Raw genomic sequence first — 15,339 nt, forward strand, 5'->3', positions numbered from 1 at the left:
CCCAAACTGCCCCTGGGACCCCCAAACTGCCCCTGGGACCCCCAAGGACCTTAATGGCCCCTGGGACCCCCAAACTGCCCCTGGGACCCCCAAACTGCCCCTGAGACCCCCAAGGTCAATGGGACCCCCAAACTGCCCCTGAGACCCCCAAACTGCCCCTGGGACCCCCAAACTACCCCTGGGACCCCCAAACTGCCCCTGAGACCCCCAAACTACCCCTGGGACCCCCAAACTGCCCCTGAGACCCCAAACTGCCCCTGAGACCCCCGAACTGCCCCTGAGACCCCCAAGAACCTTAATGGCCCCTGGGACCCCCAAACTGCCCTGAGACCCCCAAACTGCCCCTGGGACCCCCAAACGGCCCCTGGGACCCCCGAACTGCCCCTGAGACCCCCCAACCACCCTAAAGACCCCCAAGGTACTGGGACCCCCAAACTGCCCCTGGGACCCCCAAACTGCCCCAAGACCCCCAAGAACCTTAATGGCCCCTGGGACCCCCAAACTGCCCCTGAGACCCCCGAACTGCCCCTGAGACCCCAAAGGACCCTGGGACCCCCAAACTGCCCCTGAGACCCCCAAACTGCCCCTGAGACCCCCAAGAACCTTAATGGCCCCTGGGACCCCCAAACTGCCCCTGAGACCCCCAAACTGCCCCTGAGACCCCCAAACTGCCCCTGGGACCACCCAACCACCCTAAAGACCCCCAAGGACCCTGGGACCCCCAAACTGCCCCTGGGACCCCCAAACTGCCCCTGGGACCCCCAAACTGCCCCTGGGACCCCCAAAACCCTTAATGGCCCCTGGGACCCCCAAACTGCCCCTGAGACCCCCAAACTGCCCCTGGGACCCCCAAACTGCCCCTGAGACCCCCAAGGTCAATGGGACCCCCAAACTGCCCCTGGGACCCCCAAACTGCCCCTGAGACCCCCAAGAACCTTAATGGCCCCTGGGACCCCCAAACTGCCCCTGAGACCCCCAAAACCCTTAACAGCCCCTGAGACCCCCAAACTGCCCCTGAGACCCCTGAACAACCCTAAAGACCCCCAAACCTCCCCCAAGAACCCCCGCCAAGACCCCCAAACCTCCCCAAGAGACCCCCAAACCACCCTCAAGAAAGACCCCCAACCCCCCCCAAGAACCCCAAACCACCCCTCAAGACCCCCAAGCCCTACTGAGACCCCCAAACCACCCCTGAGACCCCCCAGGACCCCCGAGCCCCCTGGGACCACCGCTGAGACCCCCGGGCCACACAAGGGGGATCCCCCCACCCAATTTGGGGACCAGTCCTCCATCCCCCCCCCCCAATTTAGGGACCCCTCCTCCAAATCCCCCCCTCAAAACCGGGGTGGGGGTCCCACCCAATTTGGGGACCCCTCCTCCAAATTCCCCCCTCAAAACCGGGGTGAGGGTCCCACCCAATTTGGGGACCCCTCCTCCAAAGCCCCCCCAATTTGGGGACCCCTCCTCCAAATCCCCCCCTCAAAACCGGGGTGGGGGTCCCACCCAATTTGGGGACCCCTCCTCCAAATCCCCCCCTCAAAACCAGGTGGGGGTCCCACCCAATTTGGGGACCCCTCCTCCAAATCCCCCCTTCAAAACCGGGGTGGGGGTCCCACCCAATTTGAGGACCCCCCCCCAATTTGGTGACCGCTCCTCCATCCTCCCCTCTCAAAAGCGGGGTGTGGGGGGGCCCCCCAAATTTGGTGACCCCTTCTCCAAACCCCCCCCTCCCCAAAGCGTGTGTGGGGCGGGGCGGGGGTCCCGGGGGTCGCCGTTACCGGCGGCGCGGGGGGGCTCGAGCGGCCGCCCCCGGTAGCTCTCACTGAGGCTCAGGCAGTTGTAGCGCCGGCCCCGCGCAGCCCGATCGCTCATGGCGCCGCATCGGCCGCGGGACCTGCGGGGGGAACACCGGGGGTCGTACCGGGAGTGTGTGTGGGGTGGGGGGGGGTACCGGGAGTGTGGGGGGGGCGTACCGGAGAGAGAGGGGGGGCACCGTGAGGGGATGGATCACACCGTGAGGGGATGGATCACACCGTGAGGGGCTCGATCACCCCGTGAGGGGCTCACACCGACACCGACACCGCCACCGACACCCCGTGCTCACCGTGAGGCTCGCAGGCCCCGGTGAGGGGAGTGGGGGGGGGGAGAACCGAGCGCACCGGAGAGCACCGGGAAAGGGGGGGATACAACCGCCACCCCTTCCCCACACACCCGGACCCCACCCCAAATTAACGGGACCCGCCCCCTCCCGTTAAGCGCCCGGTGTGAGGAGTGTGAGGGGAATGAAGGGGGGGGGGGGGCGTGAGGGGAGAGGGGGGGGGGTCGCCGTTCCAAGATGGCGGCGGCGCCGGCGCAGCCGCGGCCCGGTCGCGGTTTGGATCCATCTCCCCTCCCCGTTCATTCCCGCTCCCGTTACCGACCTGTCCGCCCCGGGCGGGCTCCGCGATGGCGTCGGCAAACTCGGGGGGCCGCGGATGGGGCGAGCGGGCGCCGGATGGCGGCGGATTCCGCTGCCCCCCCCCCGCCTTTTTTTTTTTTTTTTTTTTTTCCCCCCTCTCTTTTCCCTCCCTCACGGCCCGCGGGGGCCTCCGCGCATGCGCCGGGCGCGCGGGGAAAGGGACGCGCCGCGATTGGCTGCGCCCCTCGCGCGCGGGCCAAACCAATGCGAGGCGCCCCCTCTTCACCCCCTCACATTGAGCGGAGTGGTGCGGTCCGCGCTACAGCGCCCTCTAGCGGCGCCGCGCGTTGCCACGGTAACCGGAGGCCCCCCCCCCCCCCGTCCGCCATTACCGGGGGGAACTGGGGACACTGGGAGGGACTGGGAAACACCGGGGACGTTCCCCGCTATAAAAACACACAAAAAAACCCCACATTTCCCTCAGGATTCCTCTTTATTGGCGCTTTCCCCGCCGGTAATCGCGCGGGGGATCAATAAATTACCGGAGCCCCCCCCCCCCGTCCGCCATTACCGGGGGGAACTGGGGACACTGGGAGGGACTGGGAAACACCGGGGACGTTCCCCGCTATAAAAACCCACAAAAAAAACTCATATTTCCCTCAGGATTCCGCTTTATTGGCGCTTTCCCCGCCGGTAATCGCGCGGGGATCAATAAATTACCGGAGCCCCCCCCCGTCCGCCATTACCGGGGGGAACTGGGGACACTGGGAGGGACTGGGAAACACCGGGGACGTTCACCGCTATAAAAACCCACAAAAAAAAACCACATTTCCCTCAGGATTCCGCTTTCTTGGGGCTTTCCCCGCCGTTAATCGCGCGGGGGATCAATAAATTACCGGAGCCCCCCCCACCCCCATTACCGGGGGGAACTGGGGACACTGGGAGGGACTGGGAAACACCGGGGACGTTCCCCGCTATAAAAAAACACAAAAAAAACCCTCATATTTCCCTCAGGATTCCGCTTTATTGGCGCTTTCCCCGCCGATAATCGCGCGGGTGATCAATAAATTACCGGAGCCCCCCCCACCCCCCGCCATTACCGGGGGGAACTGGGGACACTGGGAGGGACTGGGAAACACCGGGGACGTTCCCCGCTATAAAAACCCTCAAAAAAAACCTCATATTTCCCTCAGGATTCCGCTTTATTGGGGCTTTCCCCGCCGATAATCGCGCGGGAGATCAATAAATTACCGGAGCCCCCCCCCCCCGCCATTACCGGGGGGAACTGGGGACACTGGGAGGGACTGGGAAACACCGGGGACGTTCCCCGCTATAAAAACACACAAAAAACCCCCACATTTCCCTCAGGATTCCGCTTTATTGGGGCTTTCCCCGCCGATAATCGCGCGGGGATCAATAAATTACCGGCGCCCCCCCCCCACCCGCCATTACCGGGGGGAACTGGGGACACTGGGAGGGACTGGGAAACACCGGGGACGTTCCCCGCTATAAAAACCCACAAAAAAAACTCATATTTCCCTCAGGATTCCGCTTTATTGGCGCTTTCCCCGCCGATAATCGCGCGGGTGATCAATAAATTACCGGAGCCCCCCCCCCCCGTCCGCCATTACCGGGGGGAACTGGGGACACTGGGAGGGACTGGGAAACACCGGGGACGTTCCCCGCTATAAAAACCCACAAAAAAACCCTCATATTTCCCTCAGGATTCCGCTTTATTGGCGCTTTCCCCGCCGTTAATCGCGCGGGTGATCAATAAATTACCGGAGCCCCCCCCCCACCCCCTCAGCGGCTTTTCCGCCGTTAACGAGCCATAAATACAGAGAAAATAAAGATTATTTTACAAAATCACACCCGATACAAACGTACGAAACGCGTTTGGGTAGAAAAGTCCCCGCGGGTATAAAAATGGTTATAAATAACGCAATAAATTTATATAAATATTTAAATAAAGCGCGTTCCTCGCTCTCGGTTTTGGTCGGCTCCGGTCGTGGTTCAGCGAGGCGGTCACGGAAAAACCCCCCGGAGCCCCCCAAAATCCCCCAGAGCCCCCCAAAATCCTTGGAGCTCCATGGAACCCCCCCCACAGAACACCCCAAAATTTTTGGAGCCCCCCAAAATCTTTGGAGCCCCCTGGAACCTCCTCAGAATTTCCATAGAGACACTCCCAGAACCCCCAAAAACCCCTTGAACCCCCAAAACTCCTGGGACAAATGAGAGCTACTGGAACCCCCAAAACTGCCCCAAAATCCCCCCAAAAAAACCCAAAACACCCCAAAATCTCCTCTAATCCATGTCCAGCACCCCAAAATAGGCCTGGAACCCCCTGGAACCCTCAAAACTCCTGGAACCCCCAGAGCACCTGGGACAAACAAGAGCTCCTGGAACCCCCAAAACTGCCCCAAAATCCCCCCAAAAAAACCCAAAACACCCCAAAAAAACCCCAAAACAACCCCAAAATCTCCTCTAATCCATGCCCAGCACCCCAAAATAGGCCTGGAACCCCCCAGAACCCCGCAGAGCTCCTGGAACCCCCCAGAACTCTTGGAACACCTGAGAGCTCCGGGAACATCCGAGAGCTCCTGGAGCTCCTCAGAGCTCCCCAAAAAACCCCCGAAACTCCCCCAAAACCCCCCCAAAAAACCCCAAAACACCCCAAAATATTCTCTAATCCATGCCCAGCACCCCAAAATAGATCTGGAACCCCCTGGAACCCCTCAGAGCATCCTGGAACACCCCAGAACCCACCAGAGCATCCTGAAACCCTCAGAGCTCCGGGAACATCCGAGAGCTCCTGGAACCCCCCGAAAAACCCAAAAAACCCCAAAACCCTCCAGAACTCCCCCAAATCTTCTCTAATCCACGCCCAGCACCCCAAAATAGATCTGGAACCCCCTGGAACCCCTCAGAGCATCCTGAAACATCCCAGAGCATCCTGGAACCCTCAGAGCATCCTGAACATCTGAGAGCTCCTGGAACCCCCAAAATCCCCCAAAAAAACCCCAGAAAACCTAAAAACACCCCAAAAAAACCCTAATCCACGCCCAGCACCCCGAAATAGGCCTGTCCGGCGGCGTGCAGGTCCAGGAAGCGGCCGGCCGAGGCGGTGGCGGCCAGGCGGTCCCCGCGGCGCAGCTGGAACACGGCGCCCTGGTACAGGGACTCGGCCCAGGGACCCCCGGGACAGCCCCCCAAAAACCCCCTGGGGACCCCCAAAATCCTGGGAGCCCCCTGGAAACCTCCTCAGAGCTTCCATAGAGACACCCCCAGAACCCCCAAAATCCCTGGAACCCCTCAGAGCATCCTGGAAGCCCCCAGAACCCCCCAGAGCATCCCGGAACATCCCAGAGCATCCTGAAATCCTCAGAGCTCTGGGAACATCCGAGAGCTCCTGGAGCTCCTCAGAGCTCCCCAAAAAGCCCCCAAAACTCCCCAAAACACCCCAAAAAAACTCCAAATCTCCTCTAATCCACGCCCAGCACCCCGAAATAGACCTGGAAGCCCCTGGAGCCCCCCAGAACTCCTGGAACCCCTCAGAGCATCCTGGAACCCTCAGAGCTCCGGGAACATCCGAGAGCTCCTGGAACCTCCTGAAAATCCCAAAAAAACCCCAAAACTCCCCCAAACTCCCCAAAAAAACCCCAAAACCCCCCAAAACACCCCCAAATCTCTTCTAATCCATCCCCAGAACCCCTAAAACCCCTGGAACCCCCCCAGAGCATCCTGGAACCCCCAAAACTCCCCCAGAAATCCCCCAAAACTGCCCAAAAAAACCCCAAAATCCCCCCAAATCTCCTCTAATCCATGCCCAGCACCCCAAAATAGACCTGGAACCCCCTGGAACCCCTCAGAGCATCCTGGAACCCCCCAGAGCATCCTGGATCCATCAGAGCTCTGGGAACATCCGAGAGCTCCTGGAGCTCCTCAAAGCTCCCCAAAAAACCCCCAAAACTCCCCCAAACCCCCCCCAAAAAAACCCAAAACACCCCCAAATCTCTTCTAATCCATCCCCAGAACCCCCAAAACCCCTGGAACCCCTCAGAGCATCCTGGAACCCCTCAGAACTCCTGGAACACCTCAGAGCATCCTGAAACATCCCAGAGATCTGGGAACATCCGAGAGCTCCTGGAACCCCCAAAACTCCCCCAAAAAACCCAAAACACCCCAAAAAAAACCCAAAACAACCCCAAATCTCCTCTAATCCATGCCCAGCACCCCAAAATAGACCTGGAACCCCCCAGAAGTCCTGAAACATCCCAGAGCATCCTGGAACCCCTCAGAACTCTTGGAACAACCGAGAGCTCCTGGGACATCCGAGAGCTCCTGGAACCCCCCAAAAAAAACCCAAAACACCCAAAAAAAAACCCCAAAACAACCCCAAATCTCCTCTAATCCATGTCCAGCACCCCAAAATAGGCCTGGAACCCCCTGGAACCCCTCAGAGCATCCTGGAACCCCCCAGAACTCTTGGAACCCCCAGAGCTCCGGGAACTCCTCAGAGCGCCCCGAAAACCCCCAAAACTGCCCCAAAAAAACCCAAAACACCCCAAAACACCCCAAAATCTCTTCTAATCCATCCCCAGAACCCCCAAAACCCCTGGAACCCCTCAGAGCATCCTGGAACATCCCAGAGCATCCTGGATGCATCAGAGCTCCGGGAACATCCGAGAGCTCCTGGAACCCCCCGAGAAAAACCAAAACACCCCAAAAAAACCCAAAATCCCCCCAAATCTCCTCTAATCCACGCCCAGCACCCCGAAATAGGCCTGGAACCCCTCAGAAGTCCTGAAACATCCCAGAGCATCCTGGATCCCTCAGAACTCTTGGAACAACCGAGAGCTCCTGGGACATCTGAGAGCTCCTGGAACCCCCCAAAAAAAACCCAAAACACCCCCAAAAAAACCCCAAAACAACCCCAAATCTCCTCTAATCCATGTCGAGCACCCCAAAATAGGCCTGGAACCCCCTGGAACCCCTGAGAGCATCCTGGAACACCCCAGAACCCCCCAGAGCTCCTGGAACCCTCAGAGCATCTGGAAACATCCCAGAGCTCCTGGAGCTCCTCAGAGCTCCCCGAAAATCCCCCCAAAAAATCCCAAAACCCCCCAAAACACCCCCAAATCTCTTCTAATCCATCTCCAGAACCCCCAAAACCCCTGGAACCCCTCAGAACATCCTGGAACCCCCCAGAGCATCCTGAAACATCCGAGAGCATCCTGGAACACTCAGAGCATCCTGGAACCCTCAGAGCATCCTAAGCATCTGAGAGCTCCCAGAGCTCCTGGAACCCCCAAAATCCCCCAAAACACCCCAAAAAAAACTGAAAACACCCCAAAAATCCCCTAATCAACCCCCAGCACCCCGAAATAGGCCTGGAACCCCCTGGAACCCCTCAGAGCATCCTGGAACACCCCAGAACCCCCCAGAGCATCCTGAAACCCTCAGAGCTCCGGGAACATCCGAGAGCTCCTGGAACCCCCAAAATCCCCCAAAAACACCCCAAAACCCCCCAGAATCCCCCCAAATCTTCTCTAATCCACGCCCAGCACCCCAAAATAGGCCTGGAACCCCCTGGAACCCCTCAGAGCATCCTGGAACCCCCCAGAGCATCCTGGATGCATCAGAGCTCCGGGAACATCTGAGAGCTCCTGGAACCCCCCAAAAAACCGAAAAAAACCCCACAAATCCCCAAAAAAACCCCAAAATCTTCTCTAATCCACGCCCAGCACCCCGAAATAGGCCTGTCCGGCGGCGTGCAGGTCCAAGAAGCGGCCGGCCGAGGCGGTGGCGGCCAGGCGGTCCCCGCGGCGCAGCTGGAACACAGCGCCCTGGTACAGGGACTCGGCCCAGGGACCCCCGGGACAGCCCCCCAAAAACCCCCTGGGGACCCCCAAAATCCTGGGAGCCCCCTGGAAACCTCCTCAGAGCTTCCATAGAGACACCCCCAGAACCCCCAAAACCCCTGGAACCCCTCAGAGCATCCTGGAACCCCCCAGAACCCCCCAGAGCATCCCGGAACATCCCAGAGCATCCTGAAATCCTCAGAGCTCTGGGAACATCCGAGAGCTCCTGGAGCTCCTCAGAGCTCCCCAAAAACCCCCCAAAACTCCCCAAAACACCCCAAAAAAACTCCAAATCTCCTCTAATCCACGCCCAGCACCCCGAAATAGGCCTGGAGCCCCCTGGAACCCCTCAGAGCATCCTGGAACCCCCTGGAACCCCTTAGAGCATCCTGGATCCATCTGAGCTCCGGGAACATCCGAGAGCTCCTGGAACCCCCAAAATCCCCCAAAAAAACCCCAAAACACCCCAAAAAAACCCCAAATCTTCTCTAATCCACGCCCAGCACCCCGAAATAGACCTGGAACCCCCCAGAAGTCCTGAAACATCCCTGAGCATCCTGGAACACTCAGAGCATCCTGAACATCTGAGAGCTCTGAGAGCTCCTGGAACCCCCAAAATCCCCCAAAACACCCCCAAAAAACCTGAAAACACCCCAAAATTCCCCTAATCAACCCCCAGCACCCCGAAATAGGCCTGTCCGGCGGCGTGCAGGTCCAGGAAGCGGCCGGCCGAGGCGGTGGCGGCCAGGCGGTCCCCGCGGCGCAGCTGGAACACGGCGCCCTGGTACAGGGACTCGGCCCAGGGACCGGTCCCGGTCCCGGTACCGGCACCGGCCCGGCAGACCGAACGGGCGGCCCGAAGCAGCGGAACGTCCCGCGGGTACTCCGGGGAGAAGCGGGACACGGCCAAGCGCAGCGGCCGCGGGCAGCGGCGGCCCTGGAAAGCGGCGGCGGCGTAGACGAAGTAAAGCCCGTCCCGGGGCACCACCAAACGGTTCCCGAGCAGGCGGAACCCGTTCCGCACCAGCGCCGGGGCCACCGAGGATTGCCAGATCAGGGAGTGAGCGGGGGAGGGCCAGGAGGAGGCTGGGAGGGAAAAAAAGGGTTAAAATATAATAAAAAATAGAAATTATGTATTTAAAATATGAATTAAATAGCCTAAAATACACAAAAAATATCCCAAAATACAAAATAAATCCCAAAATCGTCGCCTGCCAGATCAGGGAGTGAGCGGGGGAGGGCCAGGAGGAGGCTGGGGAGGGAAAAATGGGGTTAAAATATTAAAATATATAAAAATATGTGTGTTAAAATATCAAATAAATAGCCCAAAATATCTGAAAATAGCTAAGAAATAGCCCAAAATACAATAGAAATCCCAAAATCGCCGCCTGTCACATCAGGGAGTGAGCGAGGGAGGGCCAGGAGGAGGCTGGGAGGGAAAAATGGGGTTAAAATATTAAAAAATGTAAAATATGTGTATAAAAATATCAAATAAATAGCCCAAAATAGACAAAAATTCCACCAAAATAACCCAAAATCGCTGCCCAGCACATCAGGGAGTGAGCGGGGCAGGGCCAGGAGGAGGCTGGGGAGGGAAAAAAGGGTTAAAATATAATAAAAAATAGAAATTATGTATTTAAAATATCAAATAAATAGCCCAAAATATCCAAAAATAGCAAATAAATAACCCAAAAAACACCCAGAATCGGCACCTGCCAGATCAGGGAGTGAGCGGGGGAGGGCCAGGAGGAGGCTGAGAGGAGAAAAAAAGGGTTAAAATATTAAAAAATGTAAAATATGTGTATTAAAGTATGAATTAAATAGCCTAAAATACAAAATAAATGCCAAAATACAAAATAAATCCCAGAATCGCCGCCTGTCACATCAGGGAGTGAGCGGGGCAGGGTCAGGAGGAGGCTGGGAGGGAAAAATGGGGTTAAAAATATTAAAAAATAGAAAAAGTATATATAAAAATATCAAATAAATAGGCCAAAATACACAAAAATATCCTAAAATATCAAAAAAATCCCCAAAAAATATCCCAAAATATCAAATAAATCCCCAAAAATATCCCAAAATATCAAATAAATCCCAAAAAATATCCCAAAATATCAAATAAATCCCCAAAAATATCCCAAAATATCAAATAAATCCCCAAAAATATCCCAAAATATCAAATAAATCCCCAAAAATATCCCAAAATATCAAATAAATCCCCAAAAATATCCCAAAATATCAAATAAATCCCCAAAAATATCCCAAAATATCAAATAAATCCCCAAAAATATCCCAAAATATCAAATAAATCCCCAAAAATCCCCTCCCAGTCCCTCCCAGTCCCTCCCAGTTAATCCCAGTCCCCCCAAATCCCCTCCCAGTCCCTCCCAGTATCCCCAGTTTGCTCACCCACTACGTGCGCCGCCGGTTTGTCCCCTCGTGTCACCCCCGGGGGGAGTCCTGGGGACACGGGGGGGGGTTTGGGGTTTTTTGGGGGCTCAGGGGGGATTTGGGGGGATTTGGGGGTTTTTTGGGTTTTTTGGGGGGGATTTGGGGGGATTTGGGGGGATTTGGGGGGATTTGGGGGGATTTGGGGGGCTCAGGGGGATTTGGGGGGATTTGGGGGGATTTGGGGAGCTCGGGGGGGGCTCGGGGGATTTTGGGGCTTTTTGGGGGGGTTTGGGGGGGGTTTGGGGGGATTTGGGGGTTTTTGGGGGTTTTTGGGGGGTTTGGGGGGATTTTGAGGGGGATTTGGGGGAGGTTTGGGGGGTATATGGGGGGATTTGGGGGGATTTGGGGGGATTTGGGGGGGATTTGGGGGGATTTTGGGGGGGATTTGGGGAGTTTTGGGGGTTTTTGGGGAGTTTTGGGGGGATTTTGGGGGTGGTCAGAGGGAGTTTTGGGGGTTTTTGGGAGGCTCAGGGGGTTTTTGGGGGGGTTTTTGGGGGGGTTTTGGGGGTTTCTGGGGGGATTTGGGGTTTTTGGGGGGCTCAGAGTGTTTTGGGGAGTTTTGGGGGATTTTGGGGGGAGTTTTGGGGGGATTTTTGGGGTTTTTGGGGTGTCACTCACCAGGGAGGGGCGGGGTCGGTGTCTCCAGGGGGTCCTGGGGGGGACAGAGGGGACACAAATGACGCACATGACACACACAAATCACACACATGACAACACGCATGACACACACATGACACACGCGTGTCCCCTCTCCTACCTGGCGGGGCAGGCGGGTGCCGTCCACCAGCGACACCAACAGCAGCAGCAGCAGCACCGGGGCACCCATGGGTGCACCACGGGTGCCACTGTGGGTCCCATGGGTGCCCCCGTGGGTCCCATGGGTGCTGCCGTGGGTCCCATGGGTGCCACTGTGGGTCCCATGGGTGACACCGGGGGTCCCATGGGTGCCAATGTGGGTCCCATGGGTGACACCAAGGACACCACAGGTGACACGGGTGACACCGTGGGTCCCATGGGTGTCACCGTGGGTGCCATGGGTGCCCCCATGGGTGCCACGGATGTCATGGGTGCCACCCCGGGTGCACCCATGGGTGCCATGGGTGCCATGGGTGCCGCTGTGGGTCCCATGGGTGCCCCCATGGGTGCCATAGGTGCCACCCCGGCTGCACCCATGGGTGCCACGGCGGGTCCCGGCCATGGCTTCTTCCTCTTCCTCTTCCTCCTCTGAGCCCTCCCGGCCCCCCCGCGGCTCCTTTATGGCCCCCCCCAACCCCCGCACGGGGCGGGGACCCCCCCCCAAACCGGGAATCCCCCGGGACACCCCCAAAATCACCGGGACCCCCCCCCAAACCGGGAATCCCCCAAAATCACCGGGACCCCCCCCCCAAACCGGGAATCCCCCCCGGGACACCCCTGGAAATCCCTGGGACCCCCCCCCAAAAATCTGGGGGACCCCCCCCAGGAATCACCGGGACCCCCCAAACCCCTCGGGACACCCCCGGGACCCCCCCAAAAAAATCTGGGGGACCCCCCAAAAATCACCGGGACCCCCCTGGACCCACCCAGGACCCCCCAGGACACCCCAAAATCACCGGGACCCCCCCCCAAACCGGGAATCCCCCAAAATCATCAGGACCCCCCCCAAAAATCTGGGGGACCCCCCAGGAATCACCGGGACCCCCCCAGGACCCCCCTGGGAATCTGGAGGACCCCCCCAAACCCCCCCAGGATCCCCCAAAACCCCCCAAGACCCCCCCAGGACCCCCCAAACCCCCCCCAGGACCCCCCAAAATCCCCCCAACCCCCCCAAAACCCCCCAAAACACCCCCAGGACCCCCCAAACCCCCCCAAAACCCCCCCCCGGACACCCCAAACCCCCCCAAAACGCCCCCAGGACCCCCCAAAACCCCCCAGGACCCCCCAAATCCTTCCCAGGACCCCCCAAACCCCCCCCAGGACCCCCCAAACCCCCCGGACCAGTAAAACCCCGGGGGGAGGGGGGGGGAGCCCCTCTGTCCTTCCCCCCCCCCCCCCAAATTAACGCTGCCCCCCCTCTGTGATTAATGAGGAGCTGCTTAATTAACACCCCCCCAGTTCATTAACACCCCCCCGGGGTTAATTAACGGCTCCTGGGTTAATTAATGGCCCCCGGGGTTAATTAGCCCCCCCCCCCCCCTTCCCGGAATGGGAAATCCCGGCGGGGGTGGGGGAGCCCAAAAAAGAGGAAGAGACCAAAAAAGGACCGGGGGGGTCCAAAAATAAATCCGGGGGGGCCCCAAAAAAATCCGGGGGGGCCCCAAAAATTTGGGGAGGTCCAAAATTGTCATGGGGGGGACCCCAAAAATTTGGGGGGGGTTCAAAATTGTCATGGGGGGGTCCAAAAAATTTGGGGGGGGGTTTAAAATTGTCATGGGGGGACCCAAAAAAAAGAGGAAGAGACCAAAAAAAGGGATCTGGGGGGGGGGCAAAAATTTGGGGGGGTCCAAAAAAATTTGGGGGGACCTAAAATTGCTCGGGGGGGCCCAAAAAAAATTGGGGGGGCTTCAAAATTGTCATGGGGGGGCCCTAAAAATTTGGGGGGGTCCAAAATTGTCATGGGAGGGACCCAAAAAAATCCGGGGGGGTCCCAAAAAAATTTGGGGGGTCCAAAAAAAATCGGGGGGGGGGTCCCAAAATTGCCATGGGGGGGGACCCAAAAATTTGGGGGGCCCCCCAAAAAACCCAAAGGGGCCCCAAAAAAAATCCCCGGGGGGGGAGGGGCGGAAATTGTGCGTGGGGGGGGGGAACCCCAAAGTGTTCCGGGCACCCCAAAAACCGCGGGGGGGGGAGGGGGGAGGGGAAGAGAGCCCCCCCAAAATCCGGCCGGGAAATCCCAGAGCCCCAAATTTGGGGGGGGGTTTGGGGGGCCCTGGGGGGGTTTGGGGGGTCTCGGGTGGGTTTTGGGGGATCCCGGGGGGGTTTTGGGGATCCCAGGGGGGTTTTGGGGGGTCCTGGAGGGTTTTGGGGGGTGCCAGGGGGGGTTTGGGGGGTCTGGGGGTGTTTGGGGGGGTCCCGGGGGGGTTTGGGGGGTCCCAGGGGGGATTTGGGGGGCTCAGGGGCGTTTTGGGGGTCCCTGGGGGGATTTGGGGGGTCCTGGGGGGGATTTGGGGGTCCCAGGTGGGTTTTGGAGGGTCCCAGGTGGGTTTTGGGGGATCCCGGGGGGGTTTTTGGGGGGTCCCAGGTGGGTTTTGGGGGTCCCAGGTGGGTTCTGGGGGGTCCCAGGGGGGTCTCAAGGGGGTCCCGGGGGAGTTTTGGGGGGGTCCTGGAGGGTTTTGGGGGTCCCGGGGGGGTTTTGGGGGGGTCCCTGAGGAGTTTTGGGGGGTCCCAGGGGGGTTTTGGGGGATCCCAGGGGGGTTTTGGGGGGTCTCGGGGGGGATTTTGGGGGTCCCAGGGGGTTTTGGGGGGTCTGGGGGGGTTTTGGGGGGTCCCAGGGGGGGTTTTGGGGGGTCCCAGGAGGGTTTTGGGGGGTCCTGGGGGGGGCCCGTGGCTCTCAAACATGATCCATTCATTTCTGATATATTCATTTTTGATACATTTTTTATACGTTTATTTTTGATACATTCATTTTGTCAGTTCAAATGATCTCTAGAAAATCTTTTGTTTCACAAGGGGGTCCCCGGTAATCCCGGGGGGGTTTTGGGGGGTCCCAGGGGGGTCCCAGGTGGGTCTCAAGGGGGTCCCCGGTAATCCCGGGTGGGTTTTGGGGGGTTTTGGGGGGTCTCAGGGGGGTCCCCGGTAATCCCGGAGCTCTCCCGGTGCCCCGGGGGGGGGGGGTTGGGGGGTCCCGGTAGTCCCCGGTGGGTTTTGGGGGGTCCCGGGGTGGTTTTGGGGGGCTCACGGGGGTCTCAAGGGGGTCCCCGGTAGTCCCGAGGGGGTTTTGGGGGGTCCCGGGTGGGTTTTGGGGGGTCCCAGGGGGGTCTCAAGGGGGTCCCCGGTAATCCCGGGTGGGTTTTGGGGGGTCCCGGGGGAGTTTTGGGGGGTCCCACGGGGGTCCCCGGTAATCCCGGAGCTCTCCCGGTGCCCTGGGCGGGTTTTGGGGGGTCTCAGGGGGGGTTTTGGGGGGTCCCAGGAGGGTTTTGGGGGGTCCTGGGGGGGGCCCGTGGCTCTCAAACATGATCCATTCATTTCTGATATATTCATTTTTGATACATTTTTTATACGTTTATTTTTGATACATTCATTTTGTCAGTTCAAATGATCTCTAGAAAATCTTTTGTTTCACAAGGGGGTCCCCGGTAATCCCGGGGGGGTTTTGGGGGGTCCCAGGGGGGTCCCAGGTGGGTCTCAAGGGGGTCCCCGGTAATCCCGGGTGGGTTTTGGGGGGTTTTGGGGGGTCTCAGGGGGGTCCCCGGTAATCCCGGAGCTCTCCCGGTGCCCCGGGGGGGGGGGGTTGGGGGGTCCCGGTAGTCCCCGGTGGGTTTTGGGGGGTCCCGGGGTGGTTTTGGGGGGCTCACGGGGGTCTCAAGGGGGTCCCCGGTAGTCCCGAGGGGGTTTTGGGGGGTCCCGGGTGGGTTTTGGGGGGTCCCAGGGGGGTCTCAAGGGGGTCCCCGGTAATCCCGGGTGGGTTTTGGGGGGTCCCGGGGGAGTTTTGGG

The 15,339-nt window shown here is 59.2% G+C and overlaps 1 protein-coding gene across 1 annotated transcript; it reads right to left on the minus strand.

Annotated features, from left to right (window-relative positions):
• Positions 1-4,721: 4,721 nt before the first annotated feature.
• LOC140681363 (tumor necrosis factor-like) lies at positions 4,722-9,358 on the minus strand (the record flags this gene model as incomplete). The annotated part of the gene is made up of 3 exons (XM_072921017.1): positions 4,722-5,659; positions 8,146-8,229; positions 8,927-9,358. Coding segments are annotated over 3 exons (726 nt in total), but the record flags the coding sequence as incomplete, so codon positions are not given.
• Between the last annotated feature and the right edge of the window lie 5,981 nt (positions 9,359-15,339).

Source organism: Taeniopygia guttata, chromosome 35 (assembly GCF_048771995.1).
Source record: "Taeniopygia guttata chromosome 35, bTaeGut7.mat, whole genome shotgun sequence".
In the NCBI taxonomy this organism is placed as follows: domain Eukaryota; kingdom Metazoa; phylum Chordata; class Aves; order Passeriformes; family Estrildidae; genus Taeniopygia; species Taeniopygia guttata.